Consider the following 23048-nt stretch of genomic DNA (forward strand, 5'->3'; position numbering starts at 1 on the left):
ATGGCTTTTGAGCAAGCGAAGCATAATAATTGCTCAACAATTTGATGTAAAAATGAACACCGAAGGGTACACACCTCGGACAAGTAAGTCAACAAATGATATAAGTGTGTTGCTTTACTGTTTATGGTTACCTAGCTTCTTACACATAGAATCTGGCTGTCACATTAGCTATGCAGCTATGCAGTTAACTTACTTGCGCTAATGTAAAGGTAGACAGCATCAAGTCACACACACTGTAATGCGAGTGTTGTACACTTCTTTGTTATTTGGATAACCCGTTGTCCTGTTGGTTATATGGCGCGCGCGATATCCGCATTTCAAGATCGCAGAGCTTGATGTAATTGTAATAAGATAAATTACAGATGTTACAGATCTCTCATGTAAAGGCAACAGTAGGTTCGCGTTAGCTACATGATAATAACTGTAAACCATCCGAATAAAGTACCGTATCCAGACATACTATTTTAAACTAACCATTCGGAAACGTCCTGCTGGAGCCGCTTCTTCTTCTACTTCTTCATCCGTTGCTTCTCCATCCGGATCAGATTCTGGGTCAAACTGAAATGCTTGAACGACTGCGTGTCTTCGTGCCATTGCAATATATCCAACATAAACAAACATGCATGGTACCGTTGCGCAAGATGGTCAAGGCCACACCCACCCTCCACCTTGCGCCGCCTTTCTCCTCCTCATTAACATTTAAAGCTACAGACACCGAAACGGCCCGTCTGAAGGAAGCTCATTCTGGGACTGGCTTGTAGTGGCTATAATTCTGCACCGAGGCTGAATTTTTGGAAAGAGATTTCAGATACAGTACTAGGGACCACTAAGGCCTATATTAAAGCCTACAAAAAGTAACATGTCATGGGACCTTTAAGGATTTATGTGGAGCGCTCTGCTGCCTTTAGGCAAACGGAGCAGCTTTCCGTTTCGTTCGCTGGCCGCGTCAAAGGCCATCTCGAAACAGACCCTGTCCAGATGGATAGTAGACGCTATTGCGTCGGCTTATGCTTCCAAGGGCCAGGATTGCCCCTTGGGGGTTAGGGCCCACTCGACTAGAGGCATGGCCTCGTCGTGGGCATGGACAAGTGGGGTCTCGCTTTATGACATCTGGCAGCAGGCTGGGCCTCACTGTCTACATTTGTAAGGTTTTATAACCTAGAAGTGCCCGCCTTACAGGCCAGGCTGTTCTCAGTCTGATTATACCATATTAACATTGTCTACCCAACTCAGTTTGATTAGACTGTTGATATGCTGCAACGTCCTGTGGGCTTATGCAGTTTCAAGGTTGATGTACTGCCTTAAAGGGATAGTTCACCCAAAAATGAAAATTCTGTCATCATTTAGTCACCTTCAAGTTGTTCCAAACCTGAAGCTAAACTTACGCAACACGAGAGTACTCTCGTAAGAAAACGACGCTCGGTTACCTACGTAACTCACATAGCGCTTTGAACCCGGGAAATTGCCAGCAAATTGCAAGAACGCCTTCTGTGTGAACGCAAACACGACCCGGGATTGATGCCGAGATCGATGCTGGGTTGGGGACCTAGTAACATTGCCGTGTTCAGTCCCGGAACGCGCGCTGTGTGAACAAAAGCCGTAATAATGCCGTGTCGTAGTGATGACGCTGAAGCGTGGGATCGTTCGCCAGCTGTGAAACGGTACGTAATGCGCAAATTTATGATAGAATCAGAGAAAAAAATGCACAAGCGTGGAGAGAGAAATCGCGGCTCAGCAAACTTAAGACGCTGCTGAGACATTACAAGTCACATCGATGTCACTTGTCTTTACGGGATTTTTTTTACGGGATGTGTGTGAACGCACTCTCTGATTCCGGAAAATCACTGGCAGTGTGAATGAACCAAAATCAAACGAACTCGGGTCAAATCCCGGGTCACTTTATCCGTGTAAATCTATTCCAGAATATCTGTGTGAAAAGGGCTCATGGTTTCGCTTCCAGTCGACTGAAATCATAGTGCAACCTGGGCGATGGGTATTTATAGGCTTAGGCCACAACCATTCTGGCGAGTCATGACGTAGCGCAGGGAAGGTTTCCCATTGGCGCTGGAGTCATGCCAGACACACTGATAGGTTGCAGCAGTTGCTGCAGAGCAGCCAATGGGCGCGCGAGCTGTCTCGCCTATGTCTGCCTGCTGCAGCAAATGCGTTTTACATGTTGAAAAATTAAGGATAATTTTTTGCTTCAGTATTATCGAGAAAAGGAGCTTTTCCCATAGCGTAAGCTAAACTTACGCAACACGAGAGTACTCTCGTAAGAGTACCTCCACTTGTCGTGAAAACACTTGCCCTACAAAAAAGTGCGGGGGACGAATTTACATTTTATAAAAAGTTGGGGGGACATGTCCCCTGCGTAGTCTACGCCCATGCTTAAAGACAATACAAATCTTAATCAACTATTAAAACATTTACACCGTTCTATAAAAACAGATGGAAGTAATGGATGATACAACTCTGGTACAGCAGCCAAACAAAATCTAAAGTCTAAAGTCAATGATTTAAGGCCAAGAGCCCAACTAAAACAAACAGATATTTTGTTGTAAATTTAAAAAGTAATGTGCTACTTTACTAGTTACTTGAAAAAAGTAATTTGATTACATAACTCAAGTTACCTGTAATGCGTCCCCAACACTGCTCAATAGGCCTACATCAAAATGTGCACTCAAAGCAGCAGGCTGGCCTACACATCACACTGTGAACACAAATAAGGCATGTTTCTCTGTTCACTCCCTCACCCGTTGCCCGTCATACAATCAAACAGTTCATAAATACATTCATTAATTATGAACACTTCCCTCTCCCAAGGCCAAGAAGACTGATCGTATAGGGGTCGTAATCAGATCCAAACTACAGCTGGCGTAATCTCTACCATGAGTGTAAACCTCACTTGAATTCATTTCAAGGTGCCTAGTGTGCAAGATGTTTCTTTACAGGTAGTAGGGACCATTTATATTTACAAACATAGTGTCCTGAAGAACCCTTTATAACCCTTACCCTTTTGAAATGGTTCTTTGTGTTACAGTTTAGGGTTCTTTATAACCACCTTTTTGGTTTCAAATTAATGATGAGAGAAAAAGATTTGAATCAATTGAATCAATTGCTTCACAAAATGATTCACTGTTTCGAAGTGTTCGAAACGCCACACGCTGGCGACCCCTGCTGGTCAGAACAGTGTAATGCAACAAAAACTCGGGTCAAACATGCATAAAAACACCTTTTACAAACCTATAGCAAATGCTTTATTGAAAGTAAAATATGTCAAATGCAATTAACTAATAATCTAATAAGATTAAATATCAAGTGTCTGTATAATATGTTATTTTATACATCTTCAGGGCTTTGTTGCATGGATGGCTCATCTTAACAGGCCAATAAGAGACTATTAACTACTATGATTCATTTTAACTATACAAATGTCTTATTAAAATGTCCAGAAATGTTAAAACCTGATCAGAGATCAGGTAAAACCATAGACTGTAAAAGGGTAAAACCCATAGACACTTGTTCAATGTTTCTCAGTGAGTATGCATGATTGAACAGTTTCGAAACAGTTTCTCAATATGAGTTCTTCAGCGATCTTACATCATTGGGTGCTTCTCATTTCTTATTTGTGCATGTGAAATTGGCTATGCATGTTTGAATCATGTTTTTTGCGTGGATTATTAATGAGACTGATCTGGCTCCATACTTCCTGTCGCCTGTTCTTCAGTAACGCTGACACTCCCTCATTTCCTTACTCTACTTTGTCAAGTAATCTGAACTATCTGATTTTTTTTAAAACTCTTTTCAGAAAATTTCAGCTTTCTATTTGTCACTTATTGCATTTCCATCTTTTTAATCATGCTCCACATTTCCTATAGCCATGTTTGAAATGCATATAGCCCTAGGCTATGCTATAGGCTACACAGTAAAGTTGAATCTTGAATGATAACATTTGCCGTCTTTAATGCTGTTAAACTGAATGTACGAAGCGAAGTATCCACAACTTACAACAACACTGGAATTTGAGTGTAATTGCGTATGAAAGTTCAGTTTAGTAGTTTAATTTGGGTTCATTGCTAAAGAGTAGGCTAGAAAGCCTGTCAATGTAAGTTTGATAACACTGGTTGTAGGTAGGGATGGGAACCGAGAACCGGTTCTTCTTCAGAACCGGTGCCCAGTGAATCGATTCCTTGGAACCGTTAGTATGCCTGCTTAACGATTCTGCTTATCGGTTCCGCTCGTTCAAATGTGACACGACGTCACACACGTGCTGCGTTGTTTTGGTTCAGAACGTAGCAAACACTATGAGCAAACATGGCATCGAGGCAGAAGCGCTCTGACCGCGTCCTAACTACATGCGACGCGACGGCGCGACACGCGATAAAAAGTATCATTTTCCATGTTAATCAAAGTTTAACCAGCCGCGACACGCGACGATTCTATTTGAAACGGATCCTATTTTACTGCGACGTCGCGCTGGAACAACAATCTCAAAGTGTGGCTATGATAATATCAGGTACTATTTTTGTGCTTTATTTAATGTTAAAAGCGTGTATAATGTGACTGAATATCATTTAGTGCTCCCAGCTTTGTAGCTGTAAAAACAACAATGGATAAGTCACATCAGATCTTGAAATTAAACAAATGGAAAATGTGAAGAAAACCCGTGTATTATTTGACAAAGATTGTTTTAGTAACTCAATAGCCTAATCCAAATGAGCACTGTTAATATTCCAAAAGACACAAGCTCTTCCTAAACTGTTTTCAGTCTGTGTTTTTAGTTTTTATGGCACATAAATGGCAGTTTTATTTATTTTTTTGTCCGGACCAATGAATGTGAAAATTGTCAATTTCCTAATCCTAAGGCACTCTTCTTGATAATCTTTCAAGGCACACAGGTTGAGAAACACTGCCCTAGGCTATAGGTCCCTGGACTTTACTTTGAGAAGTAGCTCACCTACTTTTAGGTTTGTTCTGAGGTTGCTACACATAATTTGTGTATACTCTGTGCTGTGTCTTCTGATCAGATATTAAAGCGAGTTAATACAAACAAATTTGTACTTATTCCCTCACCCAATAAGAATCGATAAGAGAATCGATAAGGAATCGGATTGATAAGCAATATCGATAATGGAATCGGAATCGTTAAATTCTTATCAATTCCCATCCCTAGTTGTAGGCCTGCATTTGCACCGTTGACTGCATGGTCTTGCGAGTCACATCACCCACAAAGGGAACTTCCGGCTGTCAAACCACAGACTAAACACCCACAAGAAAATAAGTTCATCCAAGCAGCCAATCAAATCAATGCGTTAGAGAATTGTAGGAGGGGGAGGTACTCAACGGCTGTTGTGCTAAAGAAAAGTAGACTGAACCACAAAAGCAACCGGGGAAGTCCGCCATTTTCGCAAGATCAGAAACGATGAGCTGTTTCTGCAAACCTTCCTCGCTGTCACAAGTAAGTAAAATATATTCACATCCGAGAGTATGAATCTGTTAATTACATATAATATGACTTGTATATGGTAGACTAACATACTGCATATTTAACAGTTAACACATTGCGTTAACAAATAGAATACCATGTTTTAAAGTAATATAAAAGAGCATTTCTTTTATAACTTAGATAGATAGATAGATAGATAATAATTTAAATCCGGGCCAAACATGCATGTGGACTTTGTATGCATAAAAACACCTCTTACAGATCTATTGCAATTTTTTTTTAAAACATTTTTTTATTGAAAGTAAAACTTTTCAAATGCAATCATCGAATCGTCTAATAAGATTATCAAGTGCCTATATGAAGAGTTCAGATGCAAAAGCCTCTAAGTGCCATCTGAATTTTTTTTATCAACCTCATATATTTAAGTGTAGTAATTTCACTTAAATGACAATTAATATGTAATTTGCATTGCCATTTAAGTGGAATTATTGAACTTAAATATACGAGCTTGATAAAAATGATCATTCTAGAAGAAAATTTCAGATGGCACTCAGAGGCTTTTGCATCTGAACTCTTCATATGTTCTTTTAGTGTTGTCAAAAGACCCGGTACTTCGGTACCAAGTCGGTACTAATTTTTTTTTAAACGTCACGGTACCAGGTTTTCTCAAACCCGGTACTTGATGCGCGTGCATGCCCGAAGCGCGTGCAGTTGCGTCCTCTTCATAAAAGCGCTGATGGCGATCGGCGGTGCTGCTGCTGATGTGGTGCTGATGTTTTTGCGCGTGCAGATACGTTATTTCAAATGGCGCGCGGCAAGCGCGCTCATAATAGAAGCGGCGCGCTCGCTTTTCCATGCGCGTTCATGGATGCATAGCAACGACAGACGCCACGGGAGTACAAACGCTTGTGCGAACTGCGCTCTCCATGACGACGAGGAAGTGTGACATAGGCCTATTAATTGATTTCTAGCCCTTGCATTAGCTTTACTACTAGATATATTTATGGAGATGAGAAATAAAAAGCCGTCATTAATATCAGTCCGTCAGAAAAGCAGTTCTAGTCTTATTCTTGGCTGGATAACTCTTAGCAGGTTTAAAAAGCCCTTTTAAAGTTAAATATGAATACAGTTTTGGATTAAATAAAAGTATAGTCAAGTCAAATAAAACATATTTTATCTCCTGTATAGTTTGGTAATGCTACAATAAGATACCATTCATTAACATCACTTAATGCGTTATCTAACATAACACATTGAGTGAACAATATATTTTTACAACATTAATTAATGTTTGTGAATGTTATTTAATACAAACACTTGATTGGTCATGTTTGTTCACTTCATTCATTGTGCATTAAATAATGTTAACAGAAATAATGTTAACTTTTGATTTTAAAAAATGTATTTTTAAATTAACCCCTAAAGGAGAATAATTGCGACAGTATATAACTATTGTTTTTTTGTTAGGTCATTTTATCTAATGTTATCTAACAAATGGAATCTTATTGTAAAGTGTTTTTAATACTACAGTTTCCATCTTTGTAACTGTGATATACACTTTAATATAATTATGTAAATTTAATCTAAATTAAGCTTTGGTACCGAAATTGGTACCGAGAACCGTGGATTTTCACTGGTATCGGTACCGAATACTGAAATTTTGGTATCGTGACAACACTATGTTCTTTTATCAAATGTCATGGTTTGTTTTGTTTGTTCTATGAATGTTTCAGCTAAACAGGCCAATAAGAGACTATTAATTAACATTATTCATTTTAATTATACTAATGTCTAATTAAAACGTCTACAAATGTACAGAACTGATCAGAGATCAGACACTTGTTAATTTGTTCTCAGTGACTCATGATTCATTTCATGGGTTGACAGAGATCATCGCCCCCAGCGGCGAACCATTGAAGTGTAGAAGAAGCGGCTGCGCTATGTTTAGTTTCAGGGGTGTGGTTGGACCTTTTAGCTCCACAAGTTTTTTTTTTCAGTCTGTGGCTGAGAGAGTCAGACAGTAAAACAGAAGTAGAATGTATTATTAAAACAGTAGTTGTGTGTGGCAAGAAGAAAGGAATAAAGAGTCAAAAGGGAGACACCTATTCAGCATTCAACCTAAAGTGGGGATTGAAAGAAGGGTATGGAAACAGAAGAGTTATGACCAGGCTCCGTATAGGACACACTAACCTTCATTATTCACGGCATATTATAGGAAAGTGTGAGACAGACTGCATTTATTGTGGAAAATTAGAAACAGTTGAACGTGTGATTTTACACTGTGAGGCATATAAAAGAGAAAGAAATCAGCTAGTTGAAAAATTAAGAGATTTGGAAATCAATATCATTACAGTTCAGAATATATTTCAGAAAGCACAGAAACTGTTAAGGGTATATATATATATATATATATATATATATATATATATATATATATATATATATATATATTCGTTCATCGAGGCTTCACACCCAGTAGGTGGCGGAAATGCACCTCAAGCTGGTTGACAAAACAAAAAACAAAACAAAAAATGAGGAGACCAACCCCCTTTTAGCCTACTGTCTATGAGACCGACATGCGTCATTGTTATCTTGACTCTGTACAGTGAACACACCCCAATAGGACTGTACGCAATTCGCAGTGCTATCAACACTGAAGTGAACTTTTTTTACGAAGATGATCACCGTCTCTTTATTACTGCTGCTACTACAGGTAGATGGGCAGTTCTGTGTGGACATCAGGGAATGGATCCGAAAAAGTGATAAATGATAAGACTGTAGTACCGACAAGCTCCGATGTTACCGGTGTTGTGTGCCACTCGACCGAGTGGATCCTGTGATTTATTTCATACTTCAGAACAGGGCCGTTTCTAGCCTTTTTGGCGCCCTAGGCAAGATTCCTATTGAGCCAGTTTTACTCCCTGAAAAGGACTTTGTTGCACTATACTATGCTGGAGTAAAGTTCATAAATGATCGTTCTTTAGGATTTTGTGAAACTACATGTTGGGTAGACCTCTGTCTCTCTAGGAGGGTCCGGGGGCATGGTCCCCCTCAAGAAAACATTGTAGCTACATTTTAAGGTTAAATGCATCAATCTGGTGCACTTTGAGAGAGCTCAAAATTAAGAGCTTCAACCCATGAACTGTGCACATTGAACAAAGAAAAAACATCGACTTGTATACCTGGACATTAAAGAGGGCTCAAACATATTTTTAGTTATGATATAGAGTCTCAGTCCACATTACATTATCACTGGTGTTTATGATTTATATAAGTATGACGTAAAATCCATATAGCCTATAAATGCACAGTATTTAAATGAAAATATTTCAAAAGTATATTTTACATTACACTATAGGAAAATTACAATACTTTTGTCTTAATTTCTTCACTTGCAAGAAATAAACCCTTGAGCTTTTATTTTGGAGAAAACACCAGATCACCATGATCGAGATATTTAGTGGTTGGCGTCTCCAAAAAGACAGGCACTTAGTGCAAATAGGTTCTGTTATCGGAAATGTAAAAAATAAATAAAAATAAAGATCTTTCTTCCACTCTCATGGGCGAGAAAACAAATATCTAGGTGTGGGGGCTCTCACTGGCGACCGCCTAGTTTGTCTATGCCTAGAAACGGTCCTGCTTCAGAATCTCTGTTAAGGGAACATGTGAGTGATCATCGATGCTACCTGTTTTTTCACGGTGCATTTTTTATTAAAAACACCCGCATGTGCATAAGAACAGTAACACCGAAGGCACGCTGTCATGTAGAAGTAAACATGGAGTTTGCTGATGTGTACGCCTTCCTTTTAAACCATTAAAAACTTAATGATGATTTGGTGACAAGAATTGCCGTACACTGTAACAAATTTCTGTAGTTTTCACAGCATTATTACTGTAAAATGAGCAAATGCTTACTGTAGAACCTGTATACAGCATGTTACTGTAGATCTGCAAAGCATCATGGTCAATTTTCAATGGCGGGTAAATTCTACAGTAAAAATATTTTTTCTGTGAATCACAATACAGCAATTTCTTTGCCATGGTAAGCTGAAAAGCTACGAGATTCCACACTTTTATCGGAATTTTAACTTCAGAAAGGTAACTTTGCTGATTTATTTCCACAGTTTACTCTTGTAAAGTTACCTATTTGTTCAACTTTAAGAGTGCACCAAGTAAACGAGCGGCGCACTTCCTAGTAAACTCGTGTCTTGTGTGCATTTTATAAAAAATAAAAAATAAATATATCTATATATATTTGCACATAATTTCGATAGATTTTCTAATCTGGCAACATTCGATAACGTCATAATGAATAACAATTTAATTGGAATTGTGTATGTGTACGTGATGTATATTGGTGCGCTAGCCGGAAATTTGATCCCCATACACTTGGATTTTTCTCTTGCCTGAGCACGTCAACTGTCACAGCGGACGACACCGCGTGCGCGTGAAGCAGTGAAGCCGTGAAGCCGTGAAGCCAGCCGACTCGACAGAAAACGCAGGTAGAGGTAAGACTTAACACATTTTTAATAGGATCATGATTTTTCTGAACTTAATCGCAGGTCAAACTGCAGAAACGAGATTGTTGATAGCCTAATTTGAAGTGCCATTCCTTCAAATGTCCTTCACATGTGGGAGCATAGGCCTATACTGTATTAAGTGTCTTTTCTGGCAACATTAGCCTACATTTATAACGTCTTAAATTTGATTAAAGAGTAACGTGTAGCATTGTCGAATAAAATTAATTTGTAATTGTGTATTTGATGTAACTTATGTGTTGGCGCGGTAGCCGTTTGAATAATCTCACTCGTTTTTTTTTTCATGCTTGCTAATGCTAACGTCGCCGCCTGAAGAATCAGACATTTTAAGCGGGCCGATTCGAAAGTTTTATTCATGACTCGTGGAAGCATAATAATATACTCGCACTGTATTAAGATTTTTCGAGATCTTACTAGTTCATTTATTTACCATTTATTGTACTTGTGATTTTTAAAAGGTTTTTTTTTCTGTTTATTTTGTGTTACAGGAAACTTCCACCCAAGCAGACGTTGAGGCCCAGATTTCCCTGCCAAGCACTCCAAGGCTCATCATGCTCGGTAAGATCCCAGCACTAGACATGCACAATAGATCCCAATTTTAAGTGTATAAGTATATTAAGTGTTAAGTATATTTGTATCGATTCACTGTGTGTGAACAAAGTTTTTCGTCATCTTGCACTTAGATTCCAAAGTGTTAAAGTGGCGTAATATCCAGAATGGACGCGTATAAGAGACATGAGACTGAACGCACTGAAAAGCCTTTGCACTGCTCATATGCTGAGAGGGAGATTAGACAATAGAGCTGCACGATTCATCTTCAAAGACTGTGATCTCGGTCATCGAGACCTTTCAATTCGTCTGTCTATTAAACTTTGACAAATTCATATCGCAACATTCAAATCTGTGTTGGCGCTGCCGTTGACCCAGAGAGAGAAACGTTAGTCATGAAACAGCTTCACAAACAGTCTTTTAAATAAATATCATACATTAGAATTTATCCAGAGGTAAGCACTTATTTGTTGTTGATATATTTTTGACTAGGAATGGGAACAAATATTTGAGTAGTCATTCTTTAACCACCTACCCGACTAGTAAAATAATTCTCAAAGTGTTTATTTGGGTTTATATGGACTATTGTGTAATTGTTAAACATCAAACTTTCATTTTTATTATTAACTTTTCTACCATTTGCATGGTGAGTTAAAATAAAAGTTTGATGTTTAACAATTATTTAAAAATATATTCAATTTTAAATATTTATTTAAAAGACTGTTTGTGAAGCTGTTTCATGACTAACGTTTCTCTCTCTGGGTCAACGGCAGCGCCAACACAGATTTGAATGTTGCGATATGAATTTGTCAAAGTTTAATAGACAGACGAATTGAAAGGTCTGGATGACCGAGATCACAGTCTTTGAAGATGAATCGTGCAGCTCTATTGTCTAATCTCCCTCTCAGCATATGAGCAGTGCAAAGGCTTTTCAGTGCGTTCAGTCTCATGTCTCTTATACGCGTCCATTCTGGATATTACGCCACTTTAACACTCATAGATAACGACAAATTTCATCCTCTCTTGGAACGAAAGTGGCTAACTTCTGTCAACCTCATCTACAAGCAAGGACAAAAATAAAGCAATTGAATTTGAATTGATATCGATTCTGGAATAAAAAAATAAAAAAAGATTTTAGAATCTACACGATAGCTAGGTTAATCGATTTTTCTCTCCAAGCCCTAATATATATGTAAATGTGTGTTTTAAGAGTTTTGGTTTATAGAGAAGTGGACATTGTATTACATGTTGATTGGCTAAATCAAATGATCCAATCAAACTTTTATGTATATTGTCATCAACCCATCTGTCTTGCTTATAAACTTTTCAATTAATAATTAATTTCTTCCACTGCAGGGTAGAAGACTCCAGCCCAGGACGTTGACTAGTTCAGGCCCCGTTTTTGAAGGAAAATACAGTTCTGGGAGAAAAACAACATTAAGGGACTAAATTCTACTGTTTGAAATCCTGCTGTTTTTAAATCATTTATTTTGTCTTTTATACACTCTAATTTTAACCAAACATTTTAATACATTTGAACAGGATTGATTTTTATGTTCAGAAAAGTGTTGTTGTATACAAAACGAAATTAAATGTTAACAGAAAAATGTTTACCTATTGAAAAAAAAAAGTTTTTTTTTTGCTATTTATTTTAAGAATTTTGAAATTTAAAGTGTGAAAAGTTGTCAATAAACGGCATTTTTGTGATTAAAAACAGTGTCTTCATTTTACAGTACACAAAATTAATGCAGTAATCCCTATTACAGTAGTAAAATATGTGAGGTGATGAAACACAGTACTGTGATTATTACTGTAAAAAAGTTTACAGTATTTTTCAAGTAACTGCAATTAAGTTTACAGTAAGCATACTGTGAAATGAACTACAGCAACTTACTTGCTAATTGCTGCCAGCAAGTTGCTGTAAATTTCACAGTATTCTTTTTACAGTGTACAACTAATGCTGCACTTTACTGCATTTTGTAGGCAGTAAAACAGTCCCTCATAATATATTCTTGATTGTTCTCTGCTACTCCATTGACAAGCACAGTTTATTTACAGAGCAGTGTGTGTAATGTCAATGTTATCTGAACTATTTAAAATAGTTAATACTCTTTTCAGAACATTTCTGCTTTCTCTTTGTCACTTATTGCATTTTAATCTTTTTATGCTCCACATTTCCTTAACTGAAGTAGGCTACCAATCTCTTAACTAATTGATCTCCAATACCTTCTCTTTACTTCCCTTATAATTTTCCTAATTTCTTCTTGAGTTTCTTATATATTATCATTGTGTTTTCTTCAGTATTTTAAATATTTTCCTTTTCTGACTGATATTGAACGCTTCTCATTCCAGCATTGAACTATTTTCTCCTCTCTCTCTCTCCTTTACTTTTTGGGACACATTATTTTGCAGTATTTCTCTATCTCTGAAAATAATTCTATATTTATCCTTTCAATATCTTTTCCTTCTTTAATCTTGATTGTTTTTATTCCTTCCTCACTCATCATTACTTTGTATTTTTCCTTGTCAGCTTTCTCAAACTTGCACTTTCCTGAATTTCCTTTCCCTCCTTATCTCATTATCCTATTTACAATTGTAGGAAAATGATCACAACTGTAGGCTACATTTCTTTAATAATTCTCAATTTATTATTACTCCTCATTGATCTGAAACAATTGTTAGATCTATTGCTGATTCCCTTCCTGAATTCACATTCATTGGAATGCAAAGTTGAGATGTTGCCCAGAGAGAAAAACAATTTGTGGTGTCGGAGGAAAAGATCCACCCCCCGGGTTTAATAAAATGACTTGCGCGTATACGCTACATGGGAATTGAGTGAGAAAAAGCATATAAAAATTCAACTCTAGAAATTTCAGTTAATAGCAGGATTGCTACGTGTGTATAACAACAAAGCCGGTGCGCGAAACCCATAAAGGAAACTTCCTGCGAAGGCTTCCTGCGCTGTGGTTTGACGGATTTGACAGACTTCCTCTCCTTCACCGGGCAGACAAAAAAGTTAATCCAAGCAGCCAATCACTGCGTCAGAATAGGTGAGGTAGGGGAAAGCAATACGTACAGTTATTGTGATGCTGTACAGTGCGACCAACGTCAACACTGAAGTATACTTTGAGCCTTATGTTTAGAATTTTTTTCTTTTATAAAAGATGTTCACCGTAGTCTGGGTCTTTATCGCTAATACAGGTAAGTGGGCAGTTCTGTGTGGTTATCATAGGGAATGGATCCGAAACTCGGTATTAAACGGGCACAAGTGTTAAATAAGACCGTAGTGCCGATAATCTCCGCCGTTACCGGTGTTGTGTGCCGCTCTCGACCCGTCAGAGTTAAATTAGCATTGAATAGGCTCGTGTGATTTTGTTTCATGCTTCAGAATCTCAGTTAAGGGAACGTAGAGCATCGATGCTCTCTGGTTTTCACAGTGCATTTTTTTTTTACTAAGGTGACCCTGCATTTGCTTAAGAACAGTTACACAGATGACACGCTGTCATAATTCAGAATGAATGTGTGCATATTGTGAATTAAATTAATTGAACCTGGCAACCGGCTTTCCTGAAAGCCTTTCAGTGAAACAAAATATTATTTGCTCATAGTTGAAATGCATTATAATTCATTCATAATTCATAGTTCTTTGACTAGCTTTCTTTCTTTTTCTTCCCTTAAAAAAACTGTTTAATTTAAACTATAATATCATCGTAATATTTTATTTTGATCTACTACAGTCTAATAAAGTTTAAATAAAAATATAATGGTATACAACTGCGGCAGTTTCTGATTTTTTCTTGGTCTAAATAGTCTACATAATGAATAAAAGTCAAATACATAATGTAAATAAAATATTTTTACATTTACAATAGGCCTATATTATTTCTCCAGACACACATTAGTTTCTAAAGTGCAGCCACTGTAACCTTCTTGCATGTTGGTCTACATTAAAACTACATTAAAAACATCTGGAGATATACACACGTTGACATATTGGTAGTGTTGTGGTGAGCATTATGTGATGTTGGGTTTATCAGTTTTTAAGGGGCTTACTCTGTATTGCAGTATTTGCCTGCCATTTCCTGATTTGGGTTTATAGACTGTGGTTTGGTTGCCATTTTCTTTTTCATGTTCTTTGATTAACTTTGTTTTGATAGACTTGTTGTTTTGGCTTTGCTGTCTCTTGAGCAATATTGCTTCACTTAAAATGACTTTTTGAATGAATCTTGACTTTTTCTAAAGAAGCCTTTGTCATGCTGTAACAATTGTGGACTGAAGAGTAGTGGGAAAGGAGACTGGAGCTCAAACAAGCAAAATTATTTTTAGTTATTTTGTTACATCTCTACCTGAGGTGGAAGGACTGAACAGTGATCCTGATTTGTAATTTTATCGGCAAGAACAAAACAAGTCGCTTTAGTATCTAGGCATTTTATGGTCTCAAACATACAGTATATTTCTAGGAAAATGGTCTCTTATGTCAAAATATCACACGTGATTCATGACCCCTTTAATACATTCAGTTAATAAAAAAAAAAGTAATATAGCCTATAATCAGGTTTGGAACCAATTACGGTACTTCTGCCTCACTGACAGCTGTTGGAATACATAAGACAACTTGAGAAACTGTTCTAAAGTAGGCTACAGGAAATAATTTACTTCTTTGTGTCTTTCTTTCTTTCTAAACAGTCGCTGTGCACGTTGCTGGGTCCAAGTTCAAGGCAACTGAGGGACACAATGTTTCCATGCACTTCGAAACTGGACTGGAGAGATTTGATGAAGCGAAAATAATTTTCAAAGGAGAAAGCAAGAGAAAACGCTTGCTTGCACATTACTGTTCCCCTGCCTCTTTTCCCATCTGTGACCCCATTGAAACACCTCAACATCTGCAAGTTGAAGGAGGAAATGTGTCCATGATTCTTCTGAAAGTGAACATCTCCAGTTCAGGCCTCTATACAGCACAAGTCATCACTGCTGCTAATCGGGTGTTTGAGGTGAATGCTACGCTTGTTGTAAACCGTGAGTATATTACTATAATAAATCTGTTTGCCTGTAAAATACCAGAATCAAGATTATGAGAGAGATAATATTAATGGTCATAACTGTGCTCATAAAGTCTTATTAGCTGTGTTTCCACTGTCGGGTCAGTGTGAGCCAGGGCTTTAAACGGCCCATGCCAGGCTAATAGCCCCGGGTCTGGAGCACCGAACCCAAAATCTGCTGTGTTTCCACTGTCGGGCCAGAAGCTCCACAGCGCTTCACTAAAACACGGCCGTAACACGCCTCTCTGGAGCAACCTCACAATAAACCATCATTTTACCAACAAATGGAGGTTTATCAGAAAACTAATCAGAAAGAAATCACTGGAAACAGCGAGATCGCAAAACAAACATGATAAAAGCGAACGTTTGCTGGCATTTTTATTGTTTACTTGAATATTTAAAACCCAAGCATCAATGTTTTACCACAGGTTTATAATTAAAAGTGATAGCCTACATTGATCATAATGAATTAATTTGTGGCAAAATTGCACATTAGTCACACAGAAATAAAGTGGTTTACCGGTCTATTTCACAAAAGAAATGTGAACAGTCGCGTTTGTTTGTTTATTTGGTAGTTACATGGCATTTACATCATATTTAGAAAGAATGATATTTTCTACAAATATGCCACCAAAAATATGACCTGAGGAGCTTTAGCTGTCTCTCCCAGTACAGTTATATTTTCAGTCAGAGAAACAGAGGAAGCTTTATTTTATGATCGGCTGCGGAGCTAAATGAATATCCGACAGTCACGCATAGCAGCTGTTGGCCCGACAACGCGGCTAATAAACTCACTAAAATAAACTCACTAAAATTCTTACTTTACATTTATTTGAAACGGTTAAATGCTTCTCACAAAATCCTGAAAAAGATTGTAAGTGATAGCAATGTAGGCGTTGTTAATGATGTAAAGACTCGGGTGTGTGTCGCATTGTTTGATCCACAGCATGAAGTAAGGATGCGCCGATCTGATATTCAGTAGCCTATCAGCCTATGCGATTTTTGCCGGAGCGGGTTTTTGTCAGACGGAACCGATCCAAACCCGATACTGTGCGTAAATTCACAGGATTTTTAAAGATGTGAAAAAAAAGTTATCTAATTTAGTCAAGGATGGCTAAACTTACCTCACATTATTTTCCATTATATTTGTCTCAAATCGTTGATGCAGCACAAGTAGAGTAATAATAGAGTAATAAAAACTAGATATAAAAATAGAGTAGGCCTAATAAAAACAAATAGTGCTTTTACTGAGAAATATAATAATAGTGGACTGTGTTTAACACAAAAGATTGATCATCAGTTTCACACACACATAAGTAGGCTATAGATATTCTACAATGATGATAAATAAAAAATAAATCGGTGTCTGATCTGTGTCGGACGATATGTGTTATGGGTATCGGATTGGTTTCGGAAAAAATGTCGGCGCATCCATAATTTACATATTTGGAAAAAGCCAAAAGGAGAAAAAATATTGTTTGCCTTTCTTGGACAATTTGCATTTGATTCTGTTCAAACTCTTTTGGCTTTGATTAGTAAAGTGCAAAAGCTTGTCTGATAACATTTGCTGAAGTAGGATTGGTCAGTAATGTTTTAAGGTGATAAAGGTCGTTTGACTTGCAGTTTATAATCCTCTAATTGTCTCTGCTCCTGTTGTATCTTACAGAAGCTCCAGTTTCTTCCAGTCCAGCTCCTCCACACTCCTCCTCCAGCCAAAAACCTCTCAGCTCCTCTAAAATCTTCTGGCTTTATGCTTTAATTCCAGTCATCATCATCATCATCTTGTGCTTTTGCTTCTGGAAACTCAGGAAGGCAAGTAGCGTCAAACACATGTTTTTGAGGTTGATCATTGAAGCCAATCAGAGATATATATGTTGAGCGTGTGAACATAATGGCTATTAATGGTGTTTAAGAATCTGTTTAACAGCGCTTGATGATAGAAGGAAATGCTGGTATTGTCACATTTTTAAATGTCAGTACTGACCTGGTACCGAAGTCGGTACTTTTGAGAACTCACGCTTGAGCAAAATAAGCAAGCTGACATTAGTACAATCCGGATCTTGAATTTAGAATAGGCCTACATACAGATGTCATTCACATCCTTCAGTTTGGCAAGAGTGCGATCGCACGTGCTCTAGTGCATAAGAACGAGCCTATGATTGAATCAGGAAATAAAGCAAAATAACTGAGAAATGGTTCTCGGATGCCATGTCCATAATTTAAAGCAAAACATCTAGCATTAATTCAATCTCAAACAGATTCACTAAAAAAAGTTATTACTCCACCATGTTCATGACATCATTAACCAACGTGGTTGAACGACCACTTTGCCACAACATGGTTTTGGGAAACAGTCGTGACTTGATTTCTTCAACGATGCATTGTACTAAAGTAGTGAAGCAGCGAGTTACATCGTTGAACAGGAAACACACCCCAGAACAGTATTTGAAGGCTACAGTTTTAATGTATTATTTATTTGTAATTGCATAAATTCATTAATGTTTTTATTTTCAAATACAGTAGTCATTATTTAACGTGGATCAAAGATGTTCATCAAAGTTGTCCTAAGACAAGAACGGGTATTGTTCAAAATTCATGTATGACTTTGAAAGGTTTTGATCCACTTCAAATGTTGACTACTGTAGTTAAAGGAAAAACATAGTTACTATAGTCTTTGCTCTGGTACCAAAATTGGTTCAGAGAACCGTGGAATTTCACTGGTATTGGTACTGACTACTGAAATTTTGGTGTCATGAATGTGAAACGTAGAGCTAAGCCTCTTTCTTTTTCTTTTTTCCTGTTTATGAGGTTTAATAACAGCCAGGTTTTTGACGCATATCCTAATGACAATGATGAATTAATAATATTAAGAAGAGGATCTATGATTCTTTCAGTAGCTTAGTAGGTATAGGGTCTAACATTTTAAACATAACATGTATTTGCATAATTCATTCTGAAAACTAAAACAAACTAAAAATACGGCGCTCAAGTTAAATAAGTTCAACTTTTAAAAAAACCTCTAGACCATGTGCTTTTTGTCGTTCCCCTGAACCAGTCCTTACTCCTGTTTATTATTTTGAAGATGCTTTGAAACAATTTCTATTGTATAAAGCATTATAAAAATAAAGGTGACTTGACAACATGCATGTTTTTGATTTAGATGATTTAACAAGTTTAGACAGTGAATGGAATTGTTCCACTAGAGATCTACAGTGCAGAATAGCAGATGTTCCTGCATGGTTTTCCCCATTGTTTTATAGCAACTGTGTAAACGGCTCCTATTATTTGGTTTACATTGTGTTTTTGTGTTGACTTGCAGAGGAGTAACACAGCGGATGATGAAGAAGCAGCCACAGAAACTCCTGCTGACTCCAGGTATGAAGATCTTCACTTCTCTGTTGTCTTTTGTTGCATCACATGACTTTTTCCATAAAGTAGGATATTTAACTTGCCATGTTGTGCCTCACTAAGGACAGTTTTCTGTTGTCTTCTTTACAGATCCAGTGTCTCAACAAAAAACAACAATTGAATTCGGACTAATTATTCTCGATCAGAATTTTTCCCATTAACGCGAGGGACCCGTCAGGGATGCCCATTGTCCCCACTTCTTTTTGACATTGTGATTGAACCTCTTTCAATAGCTCTTTCAACCAGGGGGTTAGGAGGGGGGGTATTGAGCATTGAGCATTACATAAGTGACCCCGTATCTAGTTGTCCTTTAATTATATCATTATTAGGTCGGTTTGGTACCTTTTCGGGATACAAATTAAATTTCCCAAAAAGTGAATGTTTCCCCATTAATGATTTGGCATTACAAATTCAACAAGAATCATTACCCTTTCGGTTTTCTCCAAATGGCTTTAAATATCTTGGAATTCATATGACGCGCTCCTTTTCTTTGTTTGAAGCCAATTATAAAACTCAGTTCAAAGAAGTAAAGGCTGAGTTAGAAAAGTGGCGTAGTCTTCCTCTTACTTTAGCTAGAAGAATAAATTCAGTGAAAATGACAATTCTTCCCAAGTTCCTTTATTTGTTTCAGTCCCTACCGGTTTTCTTGCCCAAATCCTTTTTCCGTTCAATTAATCAAACTATTTTCTCTTTCATTTGGGAAAATAAGATCCCCAGAGTTAACAAACATATTCTTCAGAGGACCCGTGATACAGGTGGTTTAGGCCTCCCAAGTTTAACTCATTATTACTGGGCATCAAATATTCAGAAAATATTATTTTGGCTTCATTGCCCAGAAACAAATTGGTGTTTAATTGAAGCACAAACATGTCACTGTTCCTCCCTCCCTGCTTTAGTGTATTCTTCCCTACCTTTGAAAGCTTCTCGATTCACATCAAACCCTGTAGTACTTTGCACTCTTAAGATCTTTAATCAGTTTCGCTGTCACTATAAATTTACATCAGCATCAGTTTTGGGTCCTATTTACAAAAATCATTTATTCCCTCCCTCTACAACAGACTCATCATTTAGACAGTGGGCTCTGGGTTAATATGCATTAAAGATTTATATACTGAAGGTTTATTTAACAGTTTTGAGAACCTCTGCAGACTGTTTGACCTCCAAAAAAGCCATTTTTTTAGATACCTTCAGATTCGCAGTTTTGTTAAGAACAAATTTCCACCCTTCCCTGATTTTTATAAACCTCGCCCTAGATAGTCTTACTCTCAATTTTAATAATAAAGGATTGATTTCCATATTATATTCCCAGCTCATGTCTTTGAAAGGGTACAATCTGGATACAATTAAATCCAAATGGGAAGATGAACTGGGCATAATGTTACCTGAGGCTTTTTGGAGGGAGGCGCTTAAAAGGGTCCACTCATCATCGTCCTCTGTTAGGTTAGGGCTCATACAATTTAAAGTGCTTCACAGGGTTCACTTGAGCAAGGAATGGTTAGCAAGAATATATCCCGGGTTAGATGCAGCCTGTGACAGATGCTCTTTCTACCCAGCCAGTCTGACACATACATTTTGGTCTTGCTCCTCTCTAAATAATTACTGGGAATTGGTTTTTAAAACTATCAGTGAGGCCCTTGGGGTGACATTGCGACCTTGTTCCTCAATAGCTATTTTTGGATCTCCCAGTGACACCATAACAATTACCTTAACTGCAACCCAGAGGGACATCACTTCTTTATTGGCCTGCAGAAGAATTTTGTTAAGTTGGAAATCCCCTACCCCTCCATCTGCAACAGTTTGGCTAGAAGATGTGATGTTCTTTTTAAAATTAGAAAAGATAAAATTTACATTAAAGGGATCTGTGGACAGATTTTATTTGAAATGAAACCTATTTTGTCATATTTTAAAAATCTGAAAGAATTAGCTAGTTAACCTATTTTCCATGTATCCCTCTCTTTACACTTTTTTGTGACGCTGTATCTGCTGTTTTGACCTCAGTGTAATTTGTCTCAAAGAATGGCAACATTTTTATTATTATTATTTTTCTCTCTCTTTCTCTCTTTTATGTATGCATTTATACTGTAATAATGATACTTTTATCATCAGTACTTTTGTTTTGGTTGGTATGCATGGGTACATGCCTTGAGAAGGTGTAGTGACATAATGGTTATATTTTGCCTTTGTGCTATGTTATTCTGTTGTATTTAAGCTGCCCAGGGAAGGGATGTTTGGGGGTTGAGGGGCGTTGTTATAGTTAAAAATAGGAGGAAAAATGTAACTTTCATGGTTTCACTGTATGTTTTATTCTACTCCTTTCAATAAATAAAAAAATAATAAATTAAAAAAATAACATTGGAAAAATGATTGCAGTGGTTGTGTAGCCGTCGCCATGAACGGTTGTGGAGAAAATGCTGAAGCTCTTCTTGCATCTTAAAACCTTAAAATCATGTTAAGTAAGTGTGACCTGCAAAACAAACAAAAAGAATCACAGGAAATATGATTTTAACAAATCTAGTTTAATTTGAAAAAGATCAGTCAGTCAGGCACCCTCTGATAGACGATTTTTTTTTTCTGTTTTTTTCTTTCTTTCTTTTTTTTTTTTGCAGCATTGTAGATAACTAGTGTATATATGTATGAGTGATAACGAGCACTTTGATCACTTGATTTCAGAAACAACACATTTCAGCGCTAGATCGCCTCTTATTTAACAAACAAATGAAATTAATGCTCTGCTAGTTAACTGGAGATGTTTTGTTTATTTGTATTGGTACATTCGTGCCGCGAGATGTTTCACAAGTGGTGGGGACATGTCCCATCGCAAATTACGGCGTCTTTTTTCGTCCTGAGGTAGCCTGTAAAAGGATATTTTGATATCCTATTAATACATCTATTTATACATCCTTTGATATCCTATTTATACATCTGATATTCACCTATAGCATTTAAATGAACTAATTTTTTGTCAAAAGTGATTTTGCAATGGTACTAAAATTGGTTCAGAGAACCATGAAATTTGACTGTTGATGGTACCGACGACTGAAATTTTTGTGCCATGATCTCCCTTATTTCGATCATATTTCAGTCGGATACAGTCCTCAAGCTCAAATGAATGTAGCCGATGAACCTGAACTGTCAGATGCAGCTTTTTCTTCAGCACAACTATCCTTACATTGAAGAACTGTGTCTTTTTAAACCCCAGTGCCTCTAGAGTCAGAGAGACTGTAGCTAGAGATCTTCCCAAGTGCTTTCTGGTTTTGTGTGCAATATGAAGTGATCAGTGAATATGCTGTGGTCATTTATGATGTCTGTGGATCAGATGATACTGTATGAAAGGAGATTTGTCTATCGCTTTATTTCCAGAATAAATATATCTTTTTGTAACCCTTTTCCACAGCGTTGACTGGTGTTTTCTGTCTGGTTAAACTTCACTTCACTGCTTAAGTAATATATCATAAATGTTAAATAATACACATTCATTTATTTAGTGTACAGTTTAATATGACCACATTTATTGATGCAATACACATTTGTTTATATATGTGGAGGAAAAAATCAGACTTGAAGTAATACAGATTGAATTTGTATTTTAACTTGTAAGCTGGTATTGATGCTACACTGAAAAAAAGTACTTGTAAGATTTACTTAATAAAATCCTCGTAACAATTTGCACAAGTATATTTTAAGTAAATTTTACTGCTATAATATCAAGTACAACTTACGTGTCATTATCAAGTAAAATCTACTTAGTATTGAACGTAACGCTCATGAAGAAATTAAGTAAAAATTACCTATTTACATTTCATTTAGAAGCTATATTTATTTAAAGTAATTAAGTAAAGTTTATTTATTGTTTTATAATTAGGAAGCTTGCTTTTATGAAATTATGAAGTAAATCTTACCATTTAATGAAGTAAATAAGTAGATTTTATTTAAGTTTTTTTGTTTTCATTTACTTAGTTTTATGAAATTATAATACTCCCCACAATTATGTAAACATTGCTAATTTCTTTTTTATAAATAATCATGAACATAAATTAACATTTTCTCTATATTTTTCACAAATCACAC

At 36.8% G+C, this 23048-nt stretch overlaps 2 protein-coding genes and 1 long non-coding RNA gene across 3 annotated transcripts in view; 2 read left to right on the forward strand and 1 right to left on the reverse strand.

Annotated features, from left to right (window-relative positions):
* The window catches only part of LOC311072984 (uncharacterized protein), a 1552487-nt gene that overhangs the window by 300661 nt on the left and 1228778 nt on the right, over positions 1–23048 (reverse strand). The window lies entirely within an intron of this gene.
* Positions 4213–22366, forward strand: LOC311072971 (uncharacterized protein). The gene is made up of 5 exons (XM_084098357.1): positions 4213–4516; positions 15220–15549; positions 17239–17384; positions 18892–18947; positions 19071–22366. Exons 1-5 carry the CDS (start codon positions 4315–4317, stop codon positions 19099–19101), a joined length of 765 nt encoding a protein of 254 aa, XP_083954483.1. The 5' UTR covers positions 4213–4314; the 3' UTR covers positions 19102–22366.
* On the forward strand, positions 7917–12241 carry LOC311073002. The gene is made up of 3 exons (XR_014604090.1): positions 7917–9954; positions 10473–10542; positions 11890–12241. It is a non-coding gene; the product is annotated as an uncharacterized lncRNA (long non-coding RNA).

The sequence above is a fragment of the Abramis brama genome (genome assembly GCF_963993115.1).
Source record: "Abramis brama genome assembly, chromosome: 22".
In the NCBI taxonomy this organism is placed as follows: domain Eukaryota; kingdom Metazoa; phylum Chordata; class Actinopteri; order Cypriniformes; family Leuciscidae; genus Abramis; species Abramis brama.